The following is a 27,500-nucleotide window of genomic DNA, read 5'->3' as shown; positions in this document are numbered from 1 at the left end:
GTGGTGGGATACGGTCAGTGTTGTGTGGTGTGACACGGTCAGTGTTGTGTGGTGTGACACGGTCAGTGTTGTGTGGTGTGACACGGTCAGTGTTGTGTGGTGTGATACGGTCAGTGTTGTGTGGTGTGACACGGTCAGTGTTGTGTGGTGGGATACGGTCAGTGTTGTGTGGTGTGATACGGTCAGTGTTGTGTGGTGTGATACGGTCAGTGTTGTGTGTGTACGTTATATCCCTTTTCAGTCCAACAGCTGTAATGTGTGTATGATTTGCTCACATGTCGTCCTGTTACATTCTTGCTTGTGACGTCGTATCAGAACGTAGTCACACTTGTTCTGAATACATTTGCACACACAAACTGAGTTTACACGTCAGATTGTAAACCTTTGGGATTAAATGCCACGATTGTAAAAAATAATACAAATGAATACAAAAAGTTTTCCTTAATAAAAAAGATTCACCAGGTTTTTTACAGATGGTCTGTCTAACTGTCTGTCTGTCTAACTGTCTGTCTGTCTGTCTAACTGTCTGTCTGTCTATCTAACTGTCTGTCTATCTAACTGTCTGTCTGTCTATCTAACTGTCTGTCTATCTGTCTGTCTAACTGTCTGTCTGTCTGTCTAACTGTCTGTCTGTCTGTCTGTCTAACTGTCTGTCTGTCTGTCTAACTGTCTGTGTCTGTCTAACTGTCTGTCTGTCTGTCTAACTGTCTGTCTGTCTGTCTGTCTGTCTGTCTGTCTAACTGTCTGTCTGTCTGTCTAACTGTCTGTCTGTCTGTCTACCTGTCTGTCTGTCTGTCTGTCTAACTGTCTGTCTGTCTGTCTGTCTGTCTAACTGTCTGTCTGTCTAACTGTCTCTGTCTAACTGTCTGTCTATCTAACTGTCTGTCTAACTGTCTGTCTGTCTATCTAACTGTCTAACTGTCTGTCTGTCTGTCTGTCTAACTGTCTGTCTGTCTAACTGTCTGTCTGTCTGTCTAACTGTCTGTCTGTCTAACTGTCTGTCTGTCTAACTGTCTGTCGTTTTAAGTGTTTGACTTTCTAACTGTCTGTCTTTCTGAATCCCTGAATGTCTGTCTATCTGATGGTCAGACCTTCTCGTTCTGTCTCATGCTCTGTCTGATGGTCTGATGAGTTCAACGTGAAACTGAAGGAAAAGGAAGTAAGAAGTCTTTGTCCTCAGCAGTGTGGTGATGTGGGGGTTACTGGTTAGTCATGTGTGAGTGTCATGACCTGCGTGTGTGTGTGTGTGTGTGTGTGTGTGTGTGTGTGTGTGTGTGTGTGTGTGTAGGTATGTTGGTGGGAGCATTGGACACCGTGTTGGACTCAAACGCACGAGTCGCTCCATTTCGGATCCTTCTACAAGTACCAGGGTCTCAGAGCAGCTGGGTCATTGCCAGCGGTAACCAGCTTTAATATCTATATTATTACAATATTATTGATAAAAATCTCAGCATTATCCCATTATTTAAACACAGTTTCTACCATTTATATGTATTCATTTATATGTGTGTGTGTGTGTGTGTGTGTGTGTGTGTGTCTGTGTGTTTGTGTGTCTGTGCAGGAGCCACAACAGAAGAAATTGAGAAACACTGGAAATGGCTGGACCACCACTTGTTGCCGTACATGTCGGTGTTTGAGAACAAACAGGATGCTGCAAGCTTCGCACAGGGAAAAGTCAAGGTTTATATTAAACACGTATTTACTCCGTGTATAAATGTTTATGATTGATCGTAACGCACCGATTCATTGGTCAGGTTCCGGACAGACACTCTATAAAGCCTTTGTTCATGAAACCACTGTTTACATGTCAGGGCCTAATCGCTGAGGAGGTGCTAGTTGGCCAGGCGGCGCTGGAAGATGCCCCCACCCGTTTCCGTGAGGTGATGGTGCGTTTCGAGCAGAGATTCGGCCTCCCGATGAAAGAAAAATTAGTGGCTCATTACTCCTGCTGCTGCTGGAAAGGCAGAGTGCCTCGTCAGGGCTGGATCTATCTCTCCACCAATCACCTGGCTTTCTACTCGTTCCTGCTCGGAAAAGAAGGTGAGCACTCTCGTTACGCCAGTACTCAGTACTCCCAGTACTCAGTACTCCCAGTACTCCCAGTACTCAGTACTCCCGGTACTCCCAGTACTCCCGGTACTCCCAGTACTCAGTACTCCCAGTACTCCCGGTACTCCCAGTACTCAGTACTCTCAGTACTCAGTATTCCCGGTACCCCCAGTACTCCCAGTACTCAGTACTCTCAGTACTCAGTACTCTCAGTACTCAGTACTCCCAGTACTCAGTACTCTCAGTACTCAGTACTCCCAGTACTCAATACTAAATGGTACACTTTCTTAAATTATAATTATGTCCCTAGTATTTTCCTGCACATGGGGCTGGGCATTGGGTCTAAAGTAAAACTGGACAGGAAAAAACAAACCCACACCCCGCATCAAACCCCACCACATCACATCCCACCCCACCACACCACATCCCACCCCACCACACCACATCCCACCACACCCCCCATCTTACCACACCACACCCCCGTCTTACCCCACGACACCAAACCCCCCATCCACCACATCCCACCCTACACCACACCACACATCCCACCCCCCACCACACCACACATCCCACCTCACCACAAATCCCAACCACCCCCCACCCTACCACACATCCCACCCCACCATACCACACATCAAACTCCACCACATCCCCATACCACCCCACCACACATCCCACTACACCCCCCCCATCCCACCCCACCATACCACATATTAAACCCCACCACACTACACCCTTTCCCTATCCCAAGCAAATTTAAACTTGGGATTAAAAGGAAACAGCATTCAGATTGTACCATCAGTAAAAATAAAACGTCCCCATGGTTACTTGCTATACAAAAAAAACTTGTTCCAGACTTTTATGTTTAATTTCTATCACAGTGAAGCTGTTAATCCCATGGGCAGAAGTCACAGCTCTGGAGCACGTCACCTTCGGTCTTATCAACGACGCGATCCGAGTCCAAACACGGCAGAAGCAGCGTGAATTCTCCATGTTTGCTGATGTGGATGAAGTGATGATGGTGATGACGCAGCTGGGTGATATGGCACTGCGAAGGCTGTTCGATAACGCCAAAAGGGAACCGGATTCCAGTATTACTAAACGGTAACAGGAACCACACACAGACCCTTCGCCAGACCGTGACACTTAAAGACCTGCAAGACTTGTGAAAGTTACTTCCTTTGTGCAGGTTCTGTTTTTGATTCACTTCCTCTAAAGGAAAGGAAGGATGTAAATATAAGGAAGAGAAAGAGTAAAGACGGAACAGAAATAAGTACACAGAAAAACAGCAAAGTAAAAATGACTCCTGTTAGGTGTGTCTGTGTGTGTGTGTCTGTGTGTGTGGGTGTGTGTGCGTCTGTGTGGGTGTGCGTCTGTGTGTGTGTGCATCTGTGTGTGTGTGCGTCTGTGTGTGTGTGTGCGAGAGTGCGCGTGTGTGTTTGTGCACGCATGCATGCTAATCTGTGGTTATGTGTCTTAAGTGTGTTATTAACTATGTGTGAAAAATGATGTGTATTTAAACAATTCTGCAATAAAGCCATGCTAACTAATGTAGGCCATAATGTAAGTGTGTGTTTGTGTGTGTGTGTGTATTTGTGTTAGGACACTTCAGCAGCAGGCTCTGTGTCAGTATGTGTTGTCGCTGTTCGGTCTCCCGCGCTCCGAGACGCTAAAGGAAGTGATGCGATGTTCAGCTTGGACTCCTCATGCTCGATGTCACACGGCTGGGAATCTTTACATCACAGAAAATTACCTGGCCTTCAGCAGCCTTCAGGAGGGACAGTGTACACTCCTCATCCCGCTCTCCGAGGTACAGACGTCTGACGATAAGCGGCGGAATCCTTACGACCCTCACTGTAACTGAACCTAAATGCAGTTGTAATGAAGCGCGCTGGTCCTCACTGGGCCTCTAACTGACTTCTTTTCTGCTATCAGGTGCAGTCTGTGGAGAAGGCCGAGAGCACCGGTGCTCTGCCCAACCCAGTGATCATCAGTGTGCGCTCCATGCGGGCTTTCCAGTTAATCGAGGTGACGTCACGAGACCAGCTGGTGGACGATCTGAACGCCCGCCTCCGAGTGCTGCACTGGAACAGAAGCCGCAGGAACACTGTGGTACCGTAGAGTGTAACGTAGATCATCTTGTGAGCAGCAAATAAAAAAATAAGACGTTTCTATTTTTAATCATGTGTGTTTGTGTAGATTTCCTCGACCCCCTATTATACGTTCTGTTACGATACGGACGACACGCTCCACCCCATCGTTCTCGAGAAAGCTTTAATCACCACATTCCAAACCGGCCAATCAGAATCGTCTGAGCACAGGCGTGTGAGTATCAGACTCCACCAGAAATGTCCAGTGAACTCTCTCCTGCACCTTCCTTTCGTTAAAAGTGCACTAAGATGCATTAAGACCTTTAGGTCACCGAGTCTTTTGGTCAGCATCTGTGTTTGGTCCCTAATCCAGCTGCTCCTGTCTGTTTCAGCTCTGGGATGAACACTTGGAGGAGTTCGGCCGCGGCGTGCACATGTTCCGCACTGAGAAAACACAAAAACTGGTGGCTGCAGGGATCCCGGAGTCTCTGCGTGGAGAGATGTGGCTCACCTTTTCAGGTAAAAAGCAAGAATTGTATAAATATTGTGAGAGAAAATGTGTAAAGAGAGAGCAGGAGGGTGAGAGAGGAGCTAACGGAGACCGATGGTTCAGAAAGGGGGGTGTTTGTGTGTTTGTGGGTGTGTGTTTGTGGGTGTGTGTGTGTGTGTGTGTGTGTTTGTGGGTGTGTGTGTTTGTGTGTGTGTGTGTGTGTTTGTGGGTGTGTGTTTTGTGGGTGTGTGTATGTGTGTGTTCCAGATGCACGGTCCTCTCTGAGCACACACTCGTGCTCTTACTCTGACTTACTGAAGGAGAGGATAAACGAGCAGACGAGTGATGAGATAGAGAGAGACCTGCGGCGCTCACTGCCTGAACACTCTGCGTTTCAGTGTGAGACGGGTATCGCAGCACTTCGTAGAGTACTGAACGCCTACGCCTTCCGCAACCCTGGTATCGGCTACTGTCAGGTACACACACACACACACACACACACACACACAGTTCTTTCACACCATCTTCTTTCTGTTTGATTTGTTAATTCAGACCAAACCCCAAACTGGTCATTACTTCCTCTCACTGTGGTGAAAGTCAGCTGTGCTTCTGTCCTGCAGTCTTTAGTGTTTATGCTGTTCAGTAAAACGAAGCCCTGCAGCATCTGGCAGAGGATTGCGGTGTATCTGAGCTGAATCTTAGACCATTAGACTCCTACACACACGCCTGCTGTCCAGCCCGATCTTCTCAAGACTATGTAGTGTTCTTCATCACACAAAGCTTTTAAAAACCCCCCTTTCACTCTGCGGTGTGATCTGTAGGGATTTAACTCTTTCATCTACAGCCTTTAGGCTCATACAGAAATTAAGGCTGTGTAAACATTCATCATTTTTTTGCCAGAAAACATCTCTAATAACGTTTTTTTTATGAAAGATTTTTTTTTCTCAGCATTATGAAGCTGTCTTAAATTCTGTACATTTTGTAATAGATCAATGAGACATTTATATACAGTTTAGTCTTGTGTGCTTGTGTGTTCAGTCTATGAACATTTTAGCGTCGGTGCTGCTGCTGTACACAAGAGAGGAGGAAGCCTTCTGGCTGCTGGTCACGGTGTGTGAGAGAATGCTGCCCGATTACTTCAACTACAGAGTCATTGGTGAGTGTGTGAGTGAGAGTGTGTGTGTGTGTGTATGTGAGAGTGAGAAAAGTGTAACAGTTGTATTTATAGCTAGTGAAATCGAGTTTAGCGTTGCAGTGTTGTGTGTGTGTGTGTGTGAGAGAGAGAGAGAGAGTGTGTGTGAGAGAGAGAGAGAGAGAGAGAGAGTGTGTGTGAGAGAGAGAGAGAGTGTGTGTGTGTGTGAGAGAGAGAGTGTGTGTGTGTGTGAGAGAGAGAGTGTGTGTGTGTGAGAGAGAGAGTGTGTGTGTGTGAGAGAGAGAGAGTGTGTGTGTGTGAGAGAGAGAGAGAGTGAGTGTGTGTGTGTGAGAGAGAGTGTGTGTGTGCGTGAGAGAGAGTGTGTGTGTGCGTGAGAGAGAGTGTGTGTGCGCGTGAGAGAGAGTGTGTGTGCGCGTGAGAGAGAGTGTGTGTGCGCATGAGAGAGAGTGTGTGTGCGCGTGAGAGAGAGAGAGAGAGAGTGTGTGTGAGAGAGAGAGTGTGTGTGTGTGAGAGAGAGAGAGAGAGAGAGAGAGAGTTTGTGTGTGTGTGTGTGTGTGTGAGAGCGAGTGTGTGTGCATGGGTGTAAATCCCGGGGGACAATCCCCCCCCCCCCGGGATTGTCTCCTTCCCCCCCCCCCTTTTTTTTTAAATATCGCACTCTCTATTGTGAAAAATATATGTATGTATACCTAAATAATTGTGTAAATAAAAGTAGAAAAAAGGCAAAACTGCATTTAGAAACAGTTGAGTTTCCCCCCTCCCCTTCCTCACAGTGGTTTGACCCACAGTTCCCCCTTCCCTTCCTCACAGTGGTTTGACCCACAGTCCCCCTCCCCTTCCTCCCAGTGGTTTGACCCACTGCCTCCTTCCCCAGTACATCTCACCTACTCTACACACACGACTCAGGTGTGCGGCTGCGGCTCAGTTAATGTTCACCTCCATAAAGTCGGGGATTTTATTCACCTTAAATAAAGAGATTCTCTTTACTGTAGTTGATGCAGATTCAGTCATAATTTAGTTGCTGCAAAAATGCTGATTACTGATGGAATTTTCCATGAATCTGCTATAATAGTGATTAAAATATGACTTATCTAGTTAACGTTAGCTTGTTTACAATAGCCAGTTAACGTTAGCTTGTTTACAATAGCTAGTTAACGTTAGCTTGTTTACAATAGCTAGTTAACGTTAGCTAGTTAACGTTAGCTTGTTTACAATAGCTAGTTAACGTTAGCTTGTTTACAATAGCTAGTTACATAGTGCACTGTAACTAACACGCCAAAGCCGTTGTGTTTATATAACAGTTAGTGTAATGTAATTATTTAATAATTGATTTTGTTACAAAACATTTTATTTTATATATATATATATATATATATATATATATATATATGTATATGTATTTCACAATAAGACACGTTTATATTTTATTGTATGTTGATGGTTTAACTGTAAACAACACAAACAATGCAATAAATAGTTTTGAAGAAAAATCTGCTTTGTCATTGAACCTGAGAACAACTTTATAACATAACCATAATGACACATAAAGTCTCCATGTTACAGTCATAATGATAACAGCAGTTTGTCACTGTGGGGACATTCAGTGTCTTTATAAGTACAATTACACTGGGTTATCCGTGTAACCTTCAAAAAATATGCTCATGAGAAATTTAATATTTATTGTACTCCCAACTGTTAAATGAAATTTATGCCTGTGTGTGAGTGTGTGTGTGTGTGTGTGAGTGTGTGTGAGAAAAGGGTAACAGTTGTATTTATAGCTGGTGAAGCTGAGGTTAGTGTTGCATCGTTGCAGTGTTGTGTGTTTGTCTGCAGATGCTGTGTGAAGATGCGTCTGTTTTAACAGAGTTTGCAGAGTTTATTTAAAGAACCTGAAGGAAACAAAGGTTTCCGTTTTGCTATTGAAGTTAAGGTCAGGGTCAGATCCTCACAAGGATAGTTAGACTGATGTGTGTGTGAGAGGTCAGTAATGCTGGCTGTTGTTTAGTGAAATGTGTAGAAAGGGATTTGTTTTAAACGAGTGAGTAATACAGATGTTTTCTTCTCCCTCAGGTGCTCAGGTGGACCGTTCCGTGTTCGAGGAGCTGATCCGTGAGCGATTGCCACACCTGGCCGAGCGCGTCCCGGACCTTGGAGCTCTCTCATCGCTCTCGCTCTCCTGGTTCCTCGCTCTGTTCCTCAGTGCCGTTCCTCTCCGTAGTGGTCTGCGCATCCTCGACTGCTTCTTCTGCCATGGTGTCAAAATCATTTTCCAGCTCGGCCTTGCTGTGCTTGATGCTAACGTTGATGAGATTAGTGCTAGCACTGATGATGGGCAGTCTCTGATGATACTGACCAGGTACACACACACACACAGATTTATTTACAATATCAATTGAGCCTTCAGGATCTCGGTACTGAAAAATACAGTGCACCCTAAATGTTTGATTATGTCTCTCTGTGTGTGTGTGTGTGTGTGTGTGTGTGTGTGTGTGTGTGTGTGTGCATGTGCCTGCCTGCCTGTGTGCATGTGTGTTTAGTTTCCTGGAACGTGTCCGAGACGACGAGGGGTCATGTGTGAGTGCTGAAGAGTCCGGACACACACAAATCAGCTCTCTCATCAGTGATGCGTATGAGGTGTGTTTAAGATAATTAGTGTTTATTGTGATTGTTTAGGATATAAAGATAGATTATTAATATTGTGTGTGTGTGTGTGTGTGTGTGTGTAGAAATTTGGGGACCTGACAGTAAAGCAGCTGGAAAGGATGAGATCGAGACACAGAATCCAAGTGCTGCAGGCTCACGAGGACACAGCTAAAGAGAACACTGTGAGAGACACACACACACACACACACACACACGTGTTCTATGCAAGACTGGATTTAAAGTATTATCATCATCATTATTCATGTTGTATACATCATGCTGTGTTGCCATAGCTACGGCTCGTCTCCCCCGGTGTCTCGCTCTCTCAGGAGGTTCTGTCAGAACTCTACGACCTCTTTAAGGTGCGTCTGATTAGTTTGGTGTTCAATGATCGTTTCTTGTATGAAAAAAGCTCTCATAATAAATGGCCTGTGTGTGTGTGTGTTTCAGACGGAACATTTCATTAACCTGTACTGGGGAGACGGTGTGTGTTCTGCCTCTCCTGAGCAGTACCAGGTGGACCGAGCCCAGTTTAAGAGCCTTTACGTGCTGTTGGTGCCGTGGCAGTGTGGATCACACACCGATACAGTGGCACAGAGAACCTTCAACCTGCTGGACCAGGAGGGACGAAACCACATCACATTCAGCCAGTTTGCCCGCTGGATCGGTGTGTGTGTGTGTAACAACATTTTACTTCATGTATTATTAATTATTCACCTTGTCAGTAACGGAGACACTTTTTTTTTGTCACAATATAAAGTTAATCATCATGAACATAACATATTAAAACCATATGGCAAAGAATTCAGAATGTTATGTTCTCTCTCTCTCTCTCTCTCTCTCTCTCTCTCTCTCTCTCTATATATATATATATATATATATATATATATATATATATATATATCCATCTCCCTTTTCCCCTTTCTCTCTTTCTCTCCCTTCCTCCCTCCCTCCCTTCTCTCTGTAGATGTCCTGTACTGTGAAGAGCTGAATGAGAAAGTCCGACTCCTCTACCGCCTCCACATACCACCCGGTGAGTTAAATCACGTTAGGACTCTAAACCTGTTACTGAGATTAAATCGAGGCAACATTTCTGTCTCATTAAAAGAGACATAAATTGGCCGGTTTAATTATCGAAATTCTATTTGTTTTTTCCTCCTTGTTCTTTTTGATCTTTAGCCCTGATTGAGAACGAAGGCAATCCTTCTCCTTCGAAGCCTCCGATGGATTCCACCACCAGACCTCTGTGTGTCAACCTGCCCAACGGTACCGAACATTACGTCACATCTCATTAAAAATATCCACAGTGACTTCAGTAGAAACTGTAATAATAGATCAGTGGATATGACGGTGAGATCCCCACAACACACTGGTGTCTTATAGCAGCCGTGAGCTGATGGTACACGAGCAGTTGTGGAACAGTGCCACCTGCTGGCCATGAGATGAAATACTCTTTAGATTTGATGAAGCCTACAGTGAAAGGTTGCCCAGTTTTACTGTGGACTATTTTGGGTGGTGAATTAAGAAGCTGTATTTTTACAAACGCTCTGGAGTTTCCTCACAACACTGGGTAGTGTTCACCATCCCCATGTTCTGAATACACTCAGCAGCACCTGTTAGCACCTGTGAGAAAGAGCCCATTATTAAGAGACCAGATTCTGTGCTTCATGTTTAAACACTAACAATGACGTTTACAGCATCGTGGATAATAATCTGTTTTGATTGACTTAAACTTTCATTTGAATTTTACTGGCTTCCCAAGTGAGAGATAAAAGGCACCGAGCTCTTTATCCAAGTCTGATGCAAATAAATTCCTGTTTCCCCTCAGAGGACTAAACAGGTTTGTTTTTTTCAGGAGAGGAGAAAAGCTACGAAGAGCAGCTGAAGCAGATGTTGAAGGACTTGGGCAAGGAGAAAGACAAAGGTCTGGAGAAACCACTGCCTCACATGAAACAAGTGAGTGTTTTGTAATCAGACACAATCAGACCTGGTCCTGGGTCAGCCAAACCAAGATAAAGTATTTCAGTGAGATCAGATCATGTCTAATCAAGTCCAGACCCAGCAAGTGTAAGCAAGATGAGTCACCTGGGCCGTCTGCTCAGAGCACGAGCTGAAGAAAATCAGTTTGTGTGTGTGTGTGTGTGTGTGGGGGGGGGGGGGGGGGGGGAGTGTGTCTGTGGTAGTGTGTGGGGGGGGGGGGGTAGTGTGTCTGTGGTAGTGTGTGTGGGGGGGGGGGTTCACAAACTTTAGTGCTCGTGGTTTCACAAGCATCTCTCAGTACATTAGAGAAACGTTTGCCCTTGACTGGTGTAACTGGGGCAGGTTTGCAGGCCTCCTCCCTCCCTCCCTCACTCACTCAAAGCCATTGTGTAAGAGTTAATAAATGACTGTTTTTTTTCTCCTCCAACAGCGAGAGTTTGTCCAGTTTTGCAAGACGCTGTGCAGCATGTTCCATAGCGTTCCTGGTGAAAACGAACTCTTCCAAGCCATTGCTGTGGTCACCAGTTTAGTGCTGCAGATCGGTGAGGCCCGGAACAAGGGAACCGGACCGAAGTTACCGGACCAGACGGCCTCCGCTTCTGCCGGGGGGGGCGTGTCGGAGGCAGACGCCGATTGGACGGTGAGTTTCGAGCAGATTTTGGCATCACTGCTGACCGAGCAGGTACTGGTGAACTTCTTGGACAAACCAGTGGATCTCACTGGGAAGATTGCAGTGGCGAAGGATCAGCAGTATCAGCAGCGAGCAGGACTGCTGATGGTCCAGCACAACATCAGCTGAAACCTGGACCATCAGACTGATCTTTTTAGATGCTTGACTAAAAGGAAGCTGTGATTCTGTAGCCGGTGTAGTGACACAAGGAAACACCAGGGATGGGCAAGAAAAAAACGTGCCATATTGAGACAAAAACGAGACGTTTCTTCTCGTCCCTGTGGCAGCAGCACAAGTCAAAATAGTGTATTCTGGTCCTTCACGATAGGGAAATGAATTTCAATCGTCGTTCACGTAAGTCCTGCACGATCAATCACAGTTCTGTAGGTTCCTCACTTTCAGCTGAACAAAACATAGTTTGTTGGTTTTGGGGGTGGGGGGAATGAGGAAAGGGGTGTTGAATAGGGAGCTTCTGCTTACCTGGATACGGTGAAACCTGTACATACAAACGTCCCTCACTGCGCTTGAGCTTGTTTTTATACACTCCTGTGTTCACTGAATGATGATGTCTCTTACTGGACTCCGGGCGAGAGCGACAGAAGAGATGGAAGGAAACAAAACAAAATTGAAGTAGTTTTCGATTCACTTCACTCCGAAGGACCACGTGATGATGGGTCTGTGAATGTTTTAAAGGGAAGCTGGTCTTTCTTTATTAATTATTAAATAAACTATTACAACCATATGGCCAAAGAATTCAGGTTATGTTCTTCTGTCACTCACCATACAGGGGGGGGGGCAAACAGTGCCTTAATGATTAAAAGCCACACACGCGACTGATGTGAGTAATTAAAGTGTCATCTCGTGGGGGGAGAACAAGAAGCCCCACTTCAGAAGAATCTACACCAGACCTCCGAAGTGTTGTGGCAGTGACCTAAAGTGTGACTTTCTGTTCTATAATTTTACTGTATAATCTTAAAGTAAAACAATCTGCACTTTCCCCACATTGTGCCTTCCAACACTGTGTATGGCTGAATAAAGTGTTGTTTTAATCATGTGTGATACTTCATGTTTTTTTTTTAATCCTGTTAACATTTTGTCTAAAACTAGAATAAAACACTTACAACTGAAGCACATTTACTGCTTGTTTTCTTTTTCTCTGGTATAAAAATCTACCCAAAAAAAATCAGCACATGATCATTAAGGTTTAATTGCTGCAGTCACCTCACGTCTCCCCCTTGTGACCTGGAGGACTTGCATTTACAGCATTTAGCAGACGAACTTGTATCTAGAGCGACTTACATTTTATCTTGCTTTTATACATCTGAGCAATTGAGGGTTAAGGGCCTTGCTCAGGGGCCCAGCAGTGGCAGCTTGATGGACGTAGGAATCGAACTCAACCTTCCGATTGGTAGCCCAACACCTTAACCACTAGGCTACCACATCCCTTACACAAAGCTATAACTGGTATAAAAGCAGTTACACATCAGCAGCTGAAGCCTCTTACTGAGAACATATCTGACCACATTCGATGTGGGAAACAACAGCTTCCTGGATCAGTGTGAGATTTAATAAGAACACTACACCTTCATCAAGAGCACCATCCTGAGGATGGAACCTCAGTGCTGCAGCTGGGCCCAGATTTGGGAGGAGAAGAAAAGAAAAAAAAAACATGCAAATTGCAATTGTTTTTAGAATTTTATTACAAGTTTATGAGACGTACATTAGTTTTCATCCACATTGACGGTCTGGAGACCTGCAGAGAAAAAAGTGCAAGATTAAAGCTTCATGTAGAAAACTGATTCCCATTACAGTCATGAGACAAACTACGTCTCAAATGAGCAAAAAAAAACAAAAAACAAAAAAACAACCAAATAAATGTGACACTAGAGGACATGCAGTTATGGTGGAACTATTCTCAACTATAAAAGTTACCAGTACACAAAGTGTACAAAAGCTCAGGATAGAATTCAGTATCATGTTAACATTAAAGCCGTTTTAATGACCGACGTTGTTATGGAGCAGAAATCCAACTACAACTTCACAAGATGAACACAAGACCTAGATGAGATGCTCAGCTCCTTGTGGGACGCTCCTGTATCTGACCCACTGTAGATCTCGTACCTGACTCAGAAGTGCAAGCTTTCGGCTTCACTCACCTTTGTATGTGGTGACCGGGACGTACGTGACGAGCGTGTACAGCTTGTTGGGTGAATCTTCGTCTTCGTTACGTTTCCTGGACAAACGCACGCGCATGCGGTAGGGGACGTTCCTGATGGAGTCAAACACAGGAAGGCTTTCAGTCGGTCATTCTGACAGAATTCTCCTGCATGGACTTATTGTGGGTGTGACGCGTTACCTGACTCCCTTCGCCCACACGGCCTTGTTCAGACGGGTGTCGATGCGGACGTCGGGCGTGCCCATCTCCTTCATAGCAAACTTGCGGATCTCCTTGATGGCACGAGGTGCTCGCTTCTTGAATGAGCTGCAGGAGAGATGATCAGATTTAGAAGACACACGCATCCTGATGTGAGCTATGAAGTGTTAATGTCTCCACATTAATGTTATAAAACCACGTTTAATCTTCTGCCCCTGATTCGGCTCTCATCATTGCTGAGTCGATGTGCATGCGTCTGTGAGGAACCCCCTCCTCACCAGAATATGCAGAATATGCAGAATGGCACCAGAATAGCTTCCTCTAAAACATTGTGTTTAAAACCCACTACATTCACTCAGAACCTGCTACTAACCCACTGAGGCTCTGGAAGCTCCGCCCCTTCTGCTACATAAGTTATTATTCCATTGGTCATGATTTAGTGGTTATAACATTGTGGTATTAACACATTACATCACCAAGTTTGGGTGATTCAGGACTACAACTCCAAACGTCACCACATTTATTCAGGAGTCTCACATTTAAACATCAACCCTCAACTCAGAACTCCTGCTCAGGACCGAAGGAGACGTTCATGTGTTAGAACTACAGCCGTTTGTACAGCTCAGTGTTGTGAGGACTTTCAGCATGTTGTGTTTAACTGTTTATAGCTGAACAGCAGTGCTTTAATCAGCCCAGTGCTCCAAACTCTAACCACCAAAACTCCATCAGCACCAAACAGACCAGACCTCCATCTTTAGATCAGTGACATCAGTCTGTCACTGTACGAACACTAACCTTTATTTAATACACAACTACAAATGTGCACGTGCACACTCCACACGCACAAGGGGACGGACAGACAGACAGACAGCCAGCCAGCCACACATACACGGGGGGACAGACAGAAAGAGACACAGGGACAGACAGACAGGGGTCACTCACATGCCGTGGATCCGCTTGTGGACATTAATGGTGTATTCCCGAGTCACCACCTCGTTAATGGCGGACCGCCCCTTCTTCTTCTCACCTCCTTTCTTAAGCGGCGCCATCTGTTTATTACAGGAAGAAAATCATGTCTTTAATATGGATTAACACACGGACACACACTAACCCCTATACACCCACGCGCGCACACACACAACCCCCACGGACACACTAACACCAACACAACCCCCTACACATACACACCTAATCCCACACACACTAACAACCCCTGCGTGCGTGCGCGCACACACACAGTATCAGCACACATTCTCGGCCCCGCACCTTCTCTCTCTCACACACACACACACACACACACACACACACACACAGATGAACTGTTACACACACTAACATACATCCCGGTTACACACACACAAAGTTACACACACAGTATCAGCACACATTCTCGGCCCCGCACCTTCTCTCTCTCACACACACACACACACACACACACACACACACACACAGATGAACTGACTGTTACACACACTAACATACATCCCGGTTACACACACACAGTATCAGCACACATTCTCGGCCCCGCACCTTCTCTCTCACACACACACACACATGAACTGACTGTTACACACACTAACATACATCCCGGTTACACACACACAGTTACACACACAGTATCCGCACTAATTCTCGGCCCCGCACCTACACACTAACACACACAGATGAACAGACGGTAACACACACACACACCTTTACACACAGTGTGTATCCGCACTAATTCTCGGCCCCGCACCTACACACACACACACAGATGAACAGACGGTTACACACACACACACACACACACACAGATGAACAGACGGTTACACACACACAGACGATCACACACCTTTACACACAGTGTGTATCCGCACTAATTCTCGGCCCCACACCTTCACACACACACTAACACACACACAGATGAACAGACGCGCGGATTTTCGACATTAAACCATCAGATGGACGCAGATTTAATGTCCGTCTCTCAGTCAGAACTCACCGCGTCAGGGGAAGCTGGAAAAGGAAGAAGGAGAGGATTGTGGGTAATACAAAAAGGGGTTAGGAGCGGTTCGCTTCCGGGTTAAAATAGTTTTACAACTCAGTGGCGTTGTGACAAAAATGCGTATTTATTTATTTAACGCTTTTAATTTTTCACTGATTCCTTTATATTTATGTTTTATTTAAAAACACAAAGAATCTAAAAACTATTTTATTTTAACGAACCTCAGTTCCCATGGGGCATTTCGGCACTCAGTCGCAAGGGTTTGTGGGTAACGGTGAGCCGTTTGTTTGCTTTTGAGCTAATCGGCTAACGGAGAGAACCGCGTTAATTTAGTTTAGTGACGTGTTTTTGTGGTGTTTTTGTTTTGTGACGTGTTTTGTGGTGTTAATAAGCCGTAACTTGGTGTTCAGTAATAATGAGGTCCACAGGATCGGCGCAATTTAAACGGAACAGTTAGCATTAGCTTGTTGTTTTGGTCCGTGCGCGAGCCCCAGTGTGTAGGTTAGTGTTTATTATACAGTGTTTATTACACATCAGTGTTTATTATACATAAGTGTTTATTATAGTGTTTATTACACATCAGTGTTTATTATACAGTGTTTATTACATTAGTGTTTATTATACAGTGTTTATTATAGTGTTTATTACATTAGTGTTTTATGCAGTGTTTATTACACATCAGTGTTTATTATACATAAGTGTTTATTATAGTGTTTATTACACATCAGTGTTTATTATACAGTGTTTATTACATTAGTGTTTATTATACAGTGTTTATTATAGTGTTTATTACATTAGTGTTTTATGCAGTGTTTATTACACATCAGTGTTTATTACACATCAGTGTTTATTACACATCAGTGTTTATTACATGAGTGTTTATTACATGAGTGTTTATGATGCAATGTTTATTACATTAGTGTTTATTACATCAGTGTTATTATAGAGTGTTTATTGAGGGACAGTGATGACCCTGGCGCCGAAGGAGCTGACCACGCTGCTGGGCCTGCTGTCTGAGGAGGCTTGTGCCGGGACCTCATTCGAGAGTCTCGCGAGCGCCTTCCATCACTGCTTCGGTAAAGCCGAGCACTTCCGTGCAGGTTCAGTGCTGGTGCTGCTCCTACAGCATGCCGACCTCCTGCCCGGTTCTGCTCAGCGCCTCGCTGCGCTCTACCTGCTGTGGGAGATGTACCGAACCGAGCCGCTCGCCTCCAACCCGTTCTGTGCCGTGTTTGCTCACCTGCTCAGCCCCGGAAAGGACGAGCATGAGCGCCACCTGTCAGGTAACTAATCACCTGTCTACTGTTACTAATCACCTGCCTACTGTTACTAATCACCTGTCTACTGTAACTAATCACCTGTCTACTGTTACTAATCACCTGTCTACTGTAACTAATCACCTGCCTACTGTTACTAATCACCTGCCTACTGTTACTAATCACCTGTCTACTGTAACTAATCACCTGTCTACTGTTACTAATCACCTGCCTACTGTTACTAATCACCTGTCTACTGTAACTAATCACCTGTCTACTGTTACTAATCACCTGTCTACTGTAACTAATCACCTGTCTACTGTTACTAATCACCTGTCTACTGTTACTAATCACCTGTCTACTGTTACTAATCACCTGTCTACTGTTACTAATCACCTGTCTACTGTTACTAATCACCTGTCTACTGTTACTAATCACCTGTCTACTGTTACTAATCACCTGTCTACTGTTACTAATCCTTCAGGTGTAAACATGCTGATCACTATATTAACACCACTCACATATGCAGCACATGTATGAGAATCAGAACCAGAACCAGGTTTATTGGCCAAGTGTGTTAATGTTGACACACACAAGGAATTTGGTTCCAGCTGTTTGTGACTCTCATAAGTACAGACACTAATAACACTACACTATACACACTATACTGTACACACTATACTGTACACACTATACACACTATACTATACACACTATACTATACACACTATTCAATACACTCTATACTATACACACTACACTATACACACTACACTATACACGCTATACACACTACACTATACACACTATATACACTATACTATACACACTATACTATACACACTATACTATACAATACAATACAGACATAAATAACATTATACTATACTATACACACTACTATACACACTATACTGTACACACTATACACACTATACTATACACACTATACTATACATACTATACACACTATACTATACATACTATACACACTATTCAATACACTCTATACTATACACACTACACTATACACACTACACTATACACACTATATACACTATACTATACACACTATACTATACAAGACAATACAGACATAAATAACATTATACTATACTATACACACTATACTATATACACTACACTATACACACTATATTATACACACTATACTATACACACTACACTATACACACTATACTATATACACTACACTATACACACTACACTATACACACTACACTATACACACTATACTATATATACTATACTATACACACTATACTATACACACTATACTATACAAGACAATGCAGACGATGAGATACAATACAGACAGAATGAGTATTAAATATGAATATAGAATATGATCAGTTCTGTACATAAAGTGTGGGAGTGTAAATAACAATATAGTGTAATATTATACTTTAGTACACTATACAGCAGCAGTAGTATGTAATATATACAGATGATGTGATGACTGACAGTCCTGATAATGCAGCACTTATAGATATGAAGCAGTGAATATAATGATGGTGAGGTGTTAATCAGGGTGATTGTCTGGGGTAAGGAACTGTTCCTGTGTCTGGGAGTTTTAGTAAAGTTCTGTAGCACCTGAGAGAAGGGAGGAGCCGAAAGAGGGTGTGTCCAGGGTGTGAAGGGGCAGTGGTTTTTACAGATGTTTACTGTCCGGTTTCTGGTTCTTGTGTCGTACACGTCCTGGGGGGGTGGGCAGGGGGGTGCTGTTTTTACTGTGAGTTGCAGTCTGTTCCTGTCCTGTTTTGTTGCTGCACCAAACCAGATGGTGATGGATGTGCACAGGACAGATTCTATGACTGCAGTGTAGAACAGCACCAACAGCTCCTGTTGCAGACTAAACTTCCTTAGTTGGTGTAGCTTAGTTGGCTAATCACCTGTCTACTGTTACTAATCCTTCAGGTGTAAAGATGCTGATCAGTACGTTGTAGCACCACTCACATATGCAGCACGTGTATCTACAGGATGTGTGAAGGTCTGGGAGATATATATATATGAAAGTGAAAGTCAGGTGAAGTCAGTGGATGGAGGCTGTGTGATGCTCTGCTTCGTGTTCTGCTGGGAGAACGTGACCTTCACGTTACTTTGACATGCTCCACCAGCATGAACATTGTTACAAACCAAGAACACACTTTAATAGCCACAGTGTGTAACACTCACTGACTCCCTGCACATGCTGTTCAGGAACGATTTGAAGATGACAAAGTTCATGACTTGTTTATCGAAGCTTCACCTCACAACTTACAAGACTTAAAGGATCTGCTGCTAACATTTTGGTTCCAGACACCACAGCAAACCTTCAGAGGTCTAGTGTGGTGCAGTGTTTGTGGTACAAGAGGAACCTACACAATAAGCTTTTAATGTTCTAATGGATCGGTGGAGCAGTTTATCAGGACTGTGGACATGATTTTGCTGTGTTTAACACACACACCAACACCAAGTAAAGAGGACTGAGCTCACCTGCTGACGTAGTTGTATGTAGCTGGATTATTATGATGTATTTGTAAATCCCACACAGAAAGTAACAGGATTGTGTTTCCCTCTTGTCTAGGTTTCCTTCCCCCGGTCACTCTGCCTGAGAAGTTTTTTCTTTCCCAGCTGATGCTGGCTCCTCCTCGGGAGCTCTTTAAGAAGACTCCACGGCAGATCTCCTGCATGGACGTGAGCTCGGCACCGCAGACCGTCGACATCAGTGGACTCCAGCTCGCTCTTGCCGGTAATCAGCTTTTGTCTGTTGAACTGATTTTCAGAGGTTATTTAAAAAAAAATACCACATTAGAGATTCAATTTGTGTGTGTGTGTGTGTGTATGTGTGTGTATATGTGTATGTATGTATATGTGTGTGTATATATGTATGTATGTGTGTGTGTATGTATGTGTGTGTGTGTATATATATATATATATATATATATATGTGTGTGTATGTGTGTATGTATGTATATGTATGTGTGTATATATGTATGTGTGTATGTGTGTATGTATGTATGTATGTATATGTATATGTGTGTGTGTATGTATGTATGTGTGTGTGTGTGTGTGTGTATGTATGTATGTGTGTGTGTGTGTGTGTGTGTGTGTGTGTGTGTGTGTGTGTGTGTGTGTGTGATCAATCAATCCAGAGCGTCAGTCAGAACTTCCTACTCAGAGCAAAGCCAGCTTTCCCAGCCTCCTCGGCGACCCTGACCCTGACTCCTCCCACTCAGGCTTTGACAGCTCCTTAGCCAATCAGATCACAGAGTCACTGGTTACAGGGCCACGCCCACCTCTGGAGAGTAAGTGCACTTCCATTTACTGTTACAATAAACATTCTTCCCTAAAGCGCCTGGTTTAAGTTTTGTAATCTGTAAGAATCTGTGTGTTTACTCTGGATCTTGTTTTCAAACTGAGACTTGAGAGAAATGAAATATCGAAGACTTTAGTGAGAGAAAAGCTTAGTGATCGTGTTCTTAACTTGTGACCGAGAGACTTGTTTAGGAATAAATCTAAATCTAAAATCAAAACTACATTCATGGAAGAAGAAAAAAAAAAACAATTCCCCAGAGCCAAAAATCATATAAAATGTCAAGAGTTCTGATGAGTAAAATCCTGCGTCTGTTGCTCACTGACACATTTTATACTCAGTGATAAAGATTATTCCACTTGGCTTAAAATTCATTAAGGATTCTGGAGCCATTTGCAGACCTGTTATTGACTAATGAGCAGAAACGACGTCCAAGTGCCTGCTGTTCAACCATCAAGGTTGACTTGATGATAAAATGATATTTTTGCCTTATTCTTTGGGCCTTTTTACACCTGGTCACTTCGTGTGTTGTCTCTGATCTGATGTCTGTCTGATTAGTTAAAACTGTCCCATTTACATCAGGCCACATAAACGCGTCTCTGCGAATCTGATATCGATCCGATCTTTCTGCTCCCGCCCAAAATGCTAATATATTTTACCTCATTTCCGGGGTAATTGTAACAGAACACACTTTGGTGTCTGTGGTTTTCAGAATGCGATCAAAAAGAAGACGTAAAAACCGGTTACGACGTTTATGCTACAAAAAACAGCGTTTACTGTTTGCTGCGTTTTCGCTGGCGGCAGCGGCGCGTTTTAAGACCGACGAGACGCCTGGGTGAAAGGTCACCTGCAAGTGACGTAGTTCCGTTTGGGAGGAGTTTAGCGCTGACGTATGTGGCTCGAACAACCACATACATTTACACCTGTCCAGTTTCATCTGAAATGCGTCCCAGACCTCCTCCTGAAGGGGTTTGTACCATCGGGGTTATATCCGTCTCCAAAACGTTTCGGAGGGCATTTAGACCTGGTCTTTTTACCATCGGGTAGATACCTGATCACAGTAAACGCAGGAGGTGACCGGGTGTAAAAAGCCCCTTATATTTGAACACACAGTTAATACAGGTGTGTTTAGATAACATTTTAAACAAATGTCAGTTGAACGTTACATGAACATTATGACTAGTTTATTAATGCTGAAGTTCATGGTAAGTTAACAGGAGCCTAATATAAAGTGTTCCACTTGTTCACAACACTTCTGCAGCTGCTGCAGTCAGTCAGTTCAGAAATGTGCATGTACTCATTTATCAGTACTTCTGGGACTGCAGTGAGAGGTTGTATTTATTCTGTATCTTCCACATACAGGTCATTTCCGTCCCGAGTTGATCCGACCGGCTCCGCCCTTATTCCAGGCGAGCGAGGCCGAGCTCGCGTGGCTGAGTCCGGCTGAGCCCGAGCACCGCGTGCAGTGGGATCGCTCCATGTGCGTTCGTGCTGCCACCGGCCTCGAGACCAAACGCATCATGGCTAAAGCCTTCAAGAGTCCACTCTCAGCATCTCAGCAGTCTCAGGTACAACATCAAGTCTCTCAACATCATGTCAATATCATCAGATCACAATTTAAACAGACAAGAAGCAGACATGTTTCTGTGTTAATCAAGGCTTTATTTTTACTTCTTTATAAAGACCACCAGCATGTGTGTCTATGTGTGTGTGTGTTTGTGTGTGTGTGTGTGTGTGTGTGTGTGTGTGTGTGTGTGTGTGTGTGTGTGTGTGTTTCTGCTGATCGGATTCCTCCTCCTTTTTCAGCTGCTGGCTGAGTTAGAGAAAGACCCGAAGCTGGTGTACCACATCGGTCTCACCCCTGCTAAACTGCCCGATCTGGTGGAGAACAACCCACTGGTGGCCATCGAGATGCTGCTGAAGCTCATGTCCTCCAGCCAGATCACAGAATATTTCTCCGTCCTGGTCAACATGGACATGTCCTTGCACTCCATGGAGGTGGTGAACAGGTACACGCCCTCCTAAAGCCATTAATCATCATCAGGGTCTTTTTGGGTTTACAGAGCTCCAGGGTTTAACGATCATATTATAACTGGAACATCATGTGGTGTGTGTGTGTGGGCTTCAGGTTGACAACGGCGGTGGATCTTCCGCCCGAGTTCATCCACCTGTACATCTCCAACTGCATCTCAACCTGCGAGCAAATCAAGGACAAGTACATGCAGGTCAGAGTCTGATCAAGTCTTCTGAACTCTTCTGAGTCTGATCACCTTTAATTCTTACTGATGCTGAGGATTAAGGTTCACTTCTACATGGTACTGTAGTCTGTAACCCAGTGACCCAGAGCTCATGTATTCAGTGAGACACTTGTGTACGTCACCCTGGATAAGAGACCGTCACATGCTGGACATGGATGTAAATGTTCCCCACCAGCTTTATTAATGACTACATCATCAGATCTGGTGTGGTTTGGGGTTTTTTGGCCCCTGGGGTGGTTTTTTTTTAGAGAAGTGGTGAGGGACACACAAGTGTTGTTATTTAGATCTTGACAGCAGATAATTAGAGATTAAATATTTTCAGGGTCACAACAAGCTCGTTTAGGTATAAGGACTTTCCAGCACTAAACTCGTCTCTCAGCAAAGATCACAGTGATATTAGTGCTAGTGTCAAAAACAAGCAGCAGACGTTAACTTTATTTATTCTCTTCTCTCTCTCTCTTCTCTCTCTCTCTCTCTCTCTTCTCTCTCTCTCTCTCTCTCTCTTTCACTTCTCTCTCTCTCTCTTCTGTATCTCGTATCTCTCTCTCTCTCTTCTCTTCTATCTCTCCCTCTCTTCTCTTTCTTCTCTCTCTATCTTCTCTCTCGCTCTCCTCTTCTATCTCTCCCTCTCTTCTCTCTCTCTCTTCTTCTATCTCTCTCTCTCTTCTCTCTCTCTCTCTTCTCTCCCTCTCTTCTCTCTCTCTCTCTCTCTCTCTCTCTCTCTCTCTCTCTCTCTCTCTCAGAATCGTTTAGTGCGCCTAGTGTGCGTTTTCCTTCAGTCACTGATCCGCAACAAGATCATCAACGTGCAGGACCTGTTCATCGAGGTTCAGGCGTTCTGCATCGAGTTCAGCCGTATCCGTGAGGCGGCCGGTCTCTTCCGCCTCCTCAAGACACTGGATAACGGAGAGATGCCTGCGGAGGGAAAAGCTGCCAAATAATCCTCTGTTAAAACGCTGATGTACCCTGACGTCAGGTGACCCGGAGCTCATCTCGTCTCAGTTAAACCTGGACCATCAATGTTGAGCCCTTATGAGGCTGAAATTATTATTATTTTTTTTTCAGATATAACATGACCTAAGGCTGCTAATGAGGCTGCTAATTAGCCCTGAGTGCTGTTTGTGAAGTCTTGACTCCGCATTAACACTGACACTGAAACCCAATGGGAGCTTGTTCATCTAGACCCCACAGTAGAAACCTCAACCAGCCTTGTTTTTGTTCTGGAGAGATGGAAGATGAACAAACTGTAATCCTGTACTGTTTTTCTTTACAGGCTTTTTTTTTTTTGTCTCAAACATTTTTAAAAACTTAATTTTGAAAAATAAATGATACAGATATATTATCAGAGTCTTTAGAGCCTCTGTGAAGGCCAGAGTGACGGTGACACTGTCGTATGGCCGAAGTACAAACCGTTACAACAATGAAATACTATGCTTTCCTTCTAATGTATTAGAAAATAAGGAGAAAAAAAAGAATAAAAATGTTAAATAGTATCTCTGCAGACGGACTAATGCTTGGTGTTAACTCACTGTGTATATTTTACTGTACCATTTATTTATGCAGAATAAGCGTGAAATGAAATGTGTCAAGGAATCACAGGCCATTAAATAATCCCCAGAGTAAGGAATCGTTCTGTTTCTTACACAAATAAAACCCATCCAACGGTCAACATGCACGTTTTACTCTCTACAAGCTGCAGTTTAAACATTTTATGTCCAGAAGATTTAATAGCTGAATCTTTTCCACCTCATCAAAGCTACGTTGATGGAGCCCAATCAGACCACCTCAGGTCATAAAGATGGGTAATGGAGCCTGTACTGTGTGTGGATGTAAATGTCTACAACCTAATGTTAGGGTTAGGGAACCTTTCATGGTTAGTCTCTGGGCCTTTTTACACCCGGTCACTTCGTGTGTTGTCTCTGATCTGATGTCTGTCTGATTTGTTAAAACTGTCCCATTTACATCAGGCCACATAAATGCGTCTCGGCGAATCTGATATCGATCCGATCTTTCTGCTCCCGCCCAAAATGCTAATATATTTGCCCTCATTTCCGGGGTAACTGACACAGAACACACTTTGGTGTATGCGGTTTTCAGAATGCGATCAAAAAGAAGACGTAAAAACTGGTTACGACGTTTATGCTACAAAAAACAGCGTTTACTGTTTGCTGCGTTTTCGCTGGCGGCAGCAGCGCGTTTTAAGCCCCGACGAGACGCCTGGGTGAAAGGTCACCTGCGAGTGACGTAGTTCCGTTTGGGAGGAGTTTAGCGCTGACGTATGTGGCTCGAACAACCACATACATTTACACCTGTCCAGTTTCATCTGAAACGCGTCCCAGACCACCTCCTGAAGGGGTTTGTACCATCGGGTTTATATCCGTCTCCAAAACGTTTCGGAGGGAATTTAGACCTGGTCTTTTTACCATCGGGTAGATATCGGGTCACAGAAAACGCAGGAGGTGACCAGGTGTAAAAAAACCCTTTGTCTGACCACTATCCTTTTCTCCCAGTGGGGACCGTACTGAGAGCGTTAAGCTCCTGGTGCCCAAGAGCTTCACAGAAGGGGCATTAATTTGTAGTAGTCTGTAGACTTGATCTTTCTGACCATTTACATTCAAACCAGTCTTAAACAAAACTGGCGTCTTGGACAACATCAAACCTAGTCCTTGCTACCAGATGCTGAATAAACTGTGTGTTTAAACCTCTGACGACCTTAACTGCAAAACATGAGCTTCAGTTCACATAATAATAATAATAATAATAATAATAATAATAATAATAATAATAATACAGCAATAAGAGTCACACACACACGTTAATAGAAAACTATTAGTTTTATTTATTCCTGATTTCAAAACCTCCTGTGCTTTAAAATCAACGCCGCTGCATGATTGTTACAGGAAGTGCATGTAATATAACATCACTGATACATCTCTTTTCTCTGTTATGCTAGGCAAGAGTGTTAGCATTGGACGAAGGTGATATTAGAGAGAAAAAGAACACTGGTTGGTCCAGTCAGTCCTGCGAGCTCCAGACAGCGAGGAAATGGAAAACAAAACTTTGGTACAATACTAAGCAGAGATGAAACGTTTCTTTCTGACGGTTAGCTCCTCGCACTAAACTCGCTTCATTCCTCGGGCCATGAGGCAGGCGTAAACCGTCATCACCATTTTGGGCTTGACTTCCACTAGATCTTCAGGAAGTGCGTAAACCCGAGCGCCGATCTTCCTGGCCATGGAGATGGCATACCTAAAAGCAGAGAATCACTCAAAATTACTCCACTAATCAAAAGCAGATAAAACGGCCAGGCTTGAGAAGTGAAAGTTGAGATGTTTAAAATTGTCTAATTCGGAATTTTAATCCTATGAATAGATAAAGAAAAACTTTAATGTTGGCAAGAAAAAGTCTATTTAAAATAGTTCAGATGGACGGATGAGTGGAAGGATTAGTGGAAGGATGAGTGGACGGATGAGTGGAAGGATGAGTGGAAGGATGAGTGGGTGGATGAGTGAAAGGATGAGTGGACGGATGAGGGAAAGGATGAGTGGAAGGATGAGTGGGTGGATGAGTGAAAGGATGAGGGAAAGGATGAGTGGACGGATGAGGGAAAGGATGTGTGGACGGATGAGTGGAAGGATGTTTGGACGGATGAGTGAAAGGATGAGTGGACGGATAAGGGAAAGGATGAGTGGAAGGATGTTTGGACGGATGAGGGAAAGGATGAGTGGGCGGATGAGTGAAAGGGTGAGTGGATGGATGAGTGGACGGGTGAGTGAAAGGATGAGTGGACGGATGAGTGGACGGGTGAGTGGGCGGATGAGTGGAAGGATGAGTCGAAGGATGTTTGGACGGATGAGTGGACGGATGAGTGAAAGGATGAGTGGTTGGATGAGTGGGTGGATGAGTGGACGGATGAGTGGACGGATGAGTGGAAGGATGAGGGAAAGGATGAGTGAAAGGATGAGTGGGCGGATGAGTGAAAGGGTGAGTGGATGGATGAGTGGACGGGTGAGTGGGCGGATGAGTGGGCTGATAAGTGGACGGATGAGTGGACAGATGAGTGGGCGGATGAGTGAAAGGATGAGTGGGCGGATGAGTGGACGGGTGAGTGAAAGGATGAGTGGAAGGATGAGTGGACGGATGAGTGGATGGATGAGTGAACGGATGAGTGGACGGATGAGTGAACGGATGGATAAGTGTCATTGAAGATTTGCAAAAACATGAGAACTGGTCATGAGGACATACTTGGCGTTGTTGAGTTTTTCTTCCTCAGTGAGATCTTCAATCTTGAGTAAGTCGTAGCGGATCGATCCGGGCTGGATGGCGTCGATGAGGTCCAGCACCGGCAAGCTAGTGCTTATGGATCCATCCTGCAGGAACCAAAGGTCAGGAACGTTAAACAACACTCTGCTAAACCTTGAGATGTTCCACCAGTGCATCTCACCTCAGCTTTAAATGAAACAAACCAATCTCAGACAATCAGATTATTCAAGTTTAACGTTGATTAGTTTTTTACTTAAACTTTGTTTCAAAGAGCCAGAACTTTATTTTTGGTTTAATCTGGAAGAAAAACTTATAATTTCTCAACATGTCATCATAACAATAAAGCAGGTTGGAGTTCCCACCTTAAAACCTGAGATGGTGTTCTTTCCAGCTTGTGTGAGCGTGTCGTTCACCCACTGGACGATGGTGTCATCGGTGACCTTCTGCCCATCTCCAAGCTCCTCCAGGATGTTCAGAGTGTACCTGAGGAACCAAGAGTTTGTAATGTGTCTGTATGTACAGTGTAGGACTGAGACAGGAAACAGATACTCATGCAGTTATTTCTGACAATGACGATTAGCTGCTGAGATCTTTAGGACTTCTATTTCAGGCCGGTCTAAACAAAACACACACTCGTTTCTGCTCAGTGTGAAAAGCCTCACCTTCTCATGAGCTGCCAGAGCAGAGCGAGCGTGAGCGTGCGGTTGCCCTCGTTCAGGTCCTGCCCTGCGATCCCCACCAGAGAGAACTTCGCCTCTTTCTTCCCCAGTTCCACTGCATAGTTACAGTTCTCCAGCTGCCCGTCAACAGCACAGCAACAACAATCAGTGTGTGTGAGTGTGTGAACGTCAAATAAACGTCAGACGTCAAATAAACATCAGGCGTCAAATAAACATCAGGCGTCAAATAAACATCAGGCGTCAAATAAACATCAGACATCAAATAAACGTCATACGTCAAATAAACATCATACG

At 44.2% G+C, this 27,500-nt stretch overlaps 4 protein-coding genes across 9 annotated transcripts in view; 2 read left to right on the top strand and 2 right to left on the bottom strand.

The window, feature by feature from the left end:
• The window catches only part of LOC113642079 (TBC1 domain family member 8), a 15,500-nt gene extending 3,297 nt beyond the window's left edge, over positions 1-12,203 (top strand). For 2 of the 3 annotated variants that reach the window (XM_027145383.2, XM_047814561.1), the window contains 19 exons: positions 1,289-1,399; positions 1,562-1,680; positions 1,812-2,040; positions 2,931-3,153; positions 3,652-3,859; positions 3,985-4,161; positions 4,249-4,374; positions 4,532-4,658; positions 4,897-5,105; positions 5,668-5,785; positions 7,853-8,138; positions 8,320-8,416; positions 8,509-8,607; positions 8,719-8,787; positions 8,876-9,092; positions 9,393-9,458; positions 9,605-9,691; positions 10,281-10,381; positions 10,836-12,203. In XM_027145383.2, the coding sequence (XP_027001184.2) occupies positions 1,289-1,399; positions 1,562-1,680; positions 1,812-2,040; positions 2,931-3,153; positions 3,652-3,859; positions 3,985-4,161; positions 4,249-4,374; positions 4,532-4,658; positions 4,897-5,105; positions 5,668-5,785; positions 7,853-8,138; positions 8,320-8,416; positions 8,509-8,607; positions 8,719-8,787; positions 8,876-9,092; positions 9,393-9,458; positions 9,605-9,691; positions 10,281-10,381; positions 10,836-11,204 (3,038 nt within the window). In that variant the 3' untranslated portion in view covers positions 11,205-12,203. Of the gene's footprint in view, positions 1-1,089; positions 1,160-1,288; positions 1,400-1,561; positions 1,681-1,811; positions 2,041-2,930; positions 3,154-3,651; positions 3,860-3,984; positions 4,162-4,248; positions 4,375-4,531; positions 4,659-4,896; positions 5,106-5,667; positions 5,786-7,852; positions 8,139-8,319; positions 8,417-8,508; positions 8,608-8,718; positions 8,788-8,875; positions 9,093-9,392; positions 9,459-9,604; positions 9,692-10,280; positions 10,382-10,835 lie in introns of all 3 variants that reach the window. The other variant, XM_047814562.1, reaches the window with a different exon arrangement.
• Positions 12,204-12,766: 563 nt separating this feature from the next.
• rpl31 (ribosomal protein L31) lies at positions 12,767-15,483 on the bottom strand. 2 transcript variants are annotated; one of them, XM_027145387.2, is made up of 5 exons: positions 15,431-15,483; positions 14,392-14,498; positions 13,432-13,557; positions 13,232-13,344; positions 12,767-12,828 (listed from the first exon to the last, which is right to left on the bottom strand). In XM_027145387.2, the coding sequence occupies exons 2-5, from the start codon at positions 14,496-14,498 to the stop codon at positions 12,797-12,799; spliced, it is 378 nt and encodes a 125-aa protein (XP_027001188.1). In that variant the 5' UTR covers positions 15,431-15,483; the 3' UTR covers positions 12,767-12,796. The 2 variants fall into 2 exon arrangements, with proteins under 2 accessions (XP_027001188.1, XP_027001189.1); XM_027145388.2 differs by lacking the exon at positions 15,431-15,483 and adding an exon at positions 15,281-15,417.
• A 155-nt stretch (positions 15,484-15,638) lies between these two features.
• Positions 15,639-23,756, top strand: cnot11 (CCR4-NOT transcription complex, subunit 11). 3 transcript variants are annotated; one of them, XM_047814565.1, is made up of 9 exons: positions 15,639-15,934; positions 16,369-16,716; positions 19,277-19,441; positions 19,845-19,997; positions 21,368-21,573; positions 21,812-22,014; positions 22,134-22,230; positions 23,007-23,239; positions 23,329-23,756. In XM_047814565.1, exons 2-8 carry the CDS (start codon positions 16,401-16,403, stop codon positions 23,202-23,204), a joined length of 1,338 nt encoding a protein of 445 aa, XP_047670521.1. In that variant the 5' UTR covers positions 15,639-15,934; positions 16,369-16,400; the 3' UTR covers positions 23,205-23,239; positions 23,329-23,756. The 3 variants fall into 3 exon arrangements, with proteins under 3 accessions (XP_047670521.1, XP_047670520.1, XP_047670519.1); XM_047814564.1 differs by having other exon boundaries at positions 16,380-16,716; positions 23,007-23,756; XM_047814563.1 differs by having other exon boundaries at positions 23,007-23,756.
• A 1,322-nt stretch (positions 23,757-25,078) lies between these two features.
• The window catches only part of lcp1 (lymphocyte cytosolic protein 1 (L-plastin)), an 11,207-nt gene continuing 8,785 nt past the window's right edge, over positions 25,079-27,500 (bottom strand). Inside the window, exons 13-16 of the mRNA XM_027145419.2 lie at positions 27,189-27,322; positions 26,889-27,009; positions 26,509-26,633; positions 25,079-25,512 (exon numbers count right to left, since the gene is read on the bottom strand). Of these exons, the coding sequence (XP_027001220.1) occupies positions 25,380-25,512; positions 26,509-26,633; positions 26,889-27,009; positions 27,189-27,322 (513 nt within the window). The 3' untranslated portion in view covers positions 25,079-25,379. The remainder of the gene's footprint in view (positions 25,513-26,508; positions 26,634-26,888; positions 27,010-27,188; positions 27,323-27,500) is intronic.

The sequence above is a fragment of the Tachysurus fulvidraco genome, chromosome 6 (assembly GCF_022655615.1).
Source record: "Tachysurus fulvidraco isolate hzauxx_2018 chromosome 6, HZAU_PFXX_2.0, whole genome shotgun sequence".
In the NCBI taxonomy this organism is placed as follows: domain Eukaryota; kingdom Metazoa; phylum Chordata; class Actinopteri; order Siluriformes; family Bagridae; genus Tachysurus; species Tachysurus fulvidraco.
The sequence above is the reverse complement of the archived record's forward strand: the minus strand, read 5'-3'. Positions and strand labels throughout refer to the sequence as shown.

What these genes read in the sequence shown, in the direction of transcription:
- rpl31 (XM_027145387.2), bottom strand. Translation starts at nt 14,498, where the DNA reads ATGGCGCCGCTTAAGAAAGGAGGTGAGAAGAAGAAGGGGCGGTCCGCC. An exon ending in CACAAGCGGATCCACGGCAT is followed by an intron (nt 13,558 to 14,391) that starts GTGAGTGACCCC and finishes TCTCTCCTGCAG; the next exon opens with CTCATTCAAGAAGCGAGCAC. An exon ending in GTGTGGGCGAAGGGAGTCAG is followed by an intron (nt 13,345 to 13,431) that starts GTAACGCGTCAC and finishes TGACTCCATCAG; the next exon opens with GAACGTCCCCTACCGCATGC.
- cnot11 (XM_047814564.1), top strand. Translation starts at nt 16,401, where the DNA reads ATGACCCTGGCGCCGAAGGAGCTGACCACGCTGCTGGGCCTGCTGTCT. An exon ending in ACTCCAGCTCGCTCTTGCCG is followed by an intron (nt 19,442 to 19,844) that starts GTAATCAGCTTT and finishes CAATCAATCCAG; the next exon opens with AGCGTCAGTCAGAACTTCCT. An exon ending in GCCACGCCCACCTCTGGAGA is followed by an intron (nt 19,998 to 21,367) that starts GTAAGTGCACTT and finishes TTCCACATACAG; the next exon opens with GTCATTTCCGTCCCGAGTTG.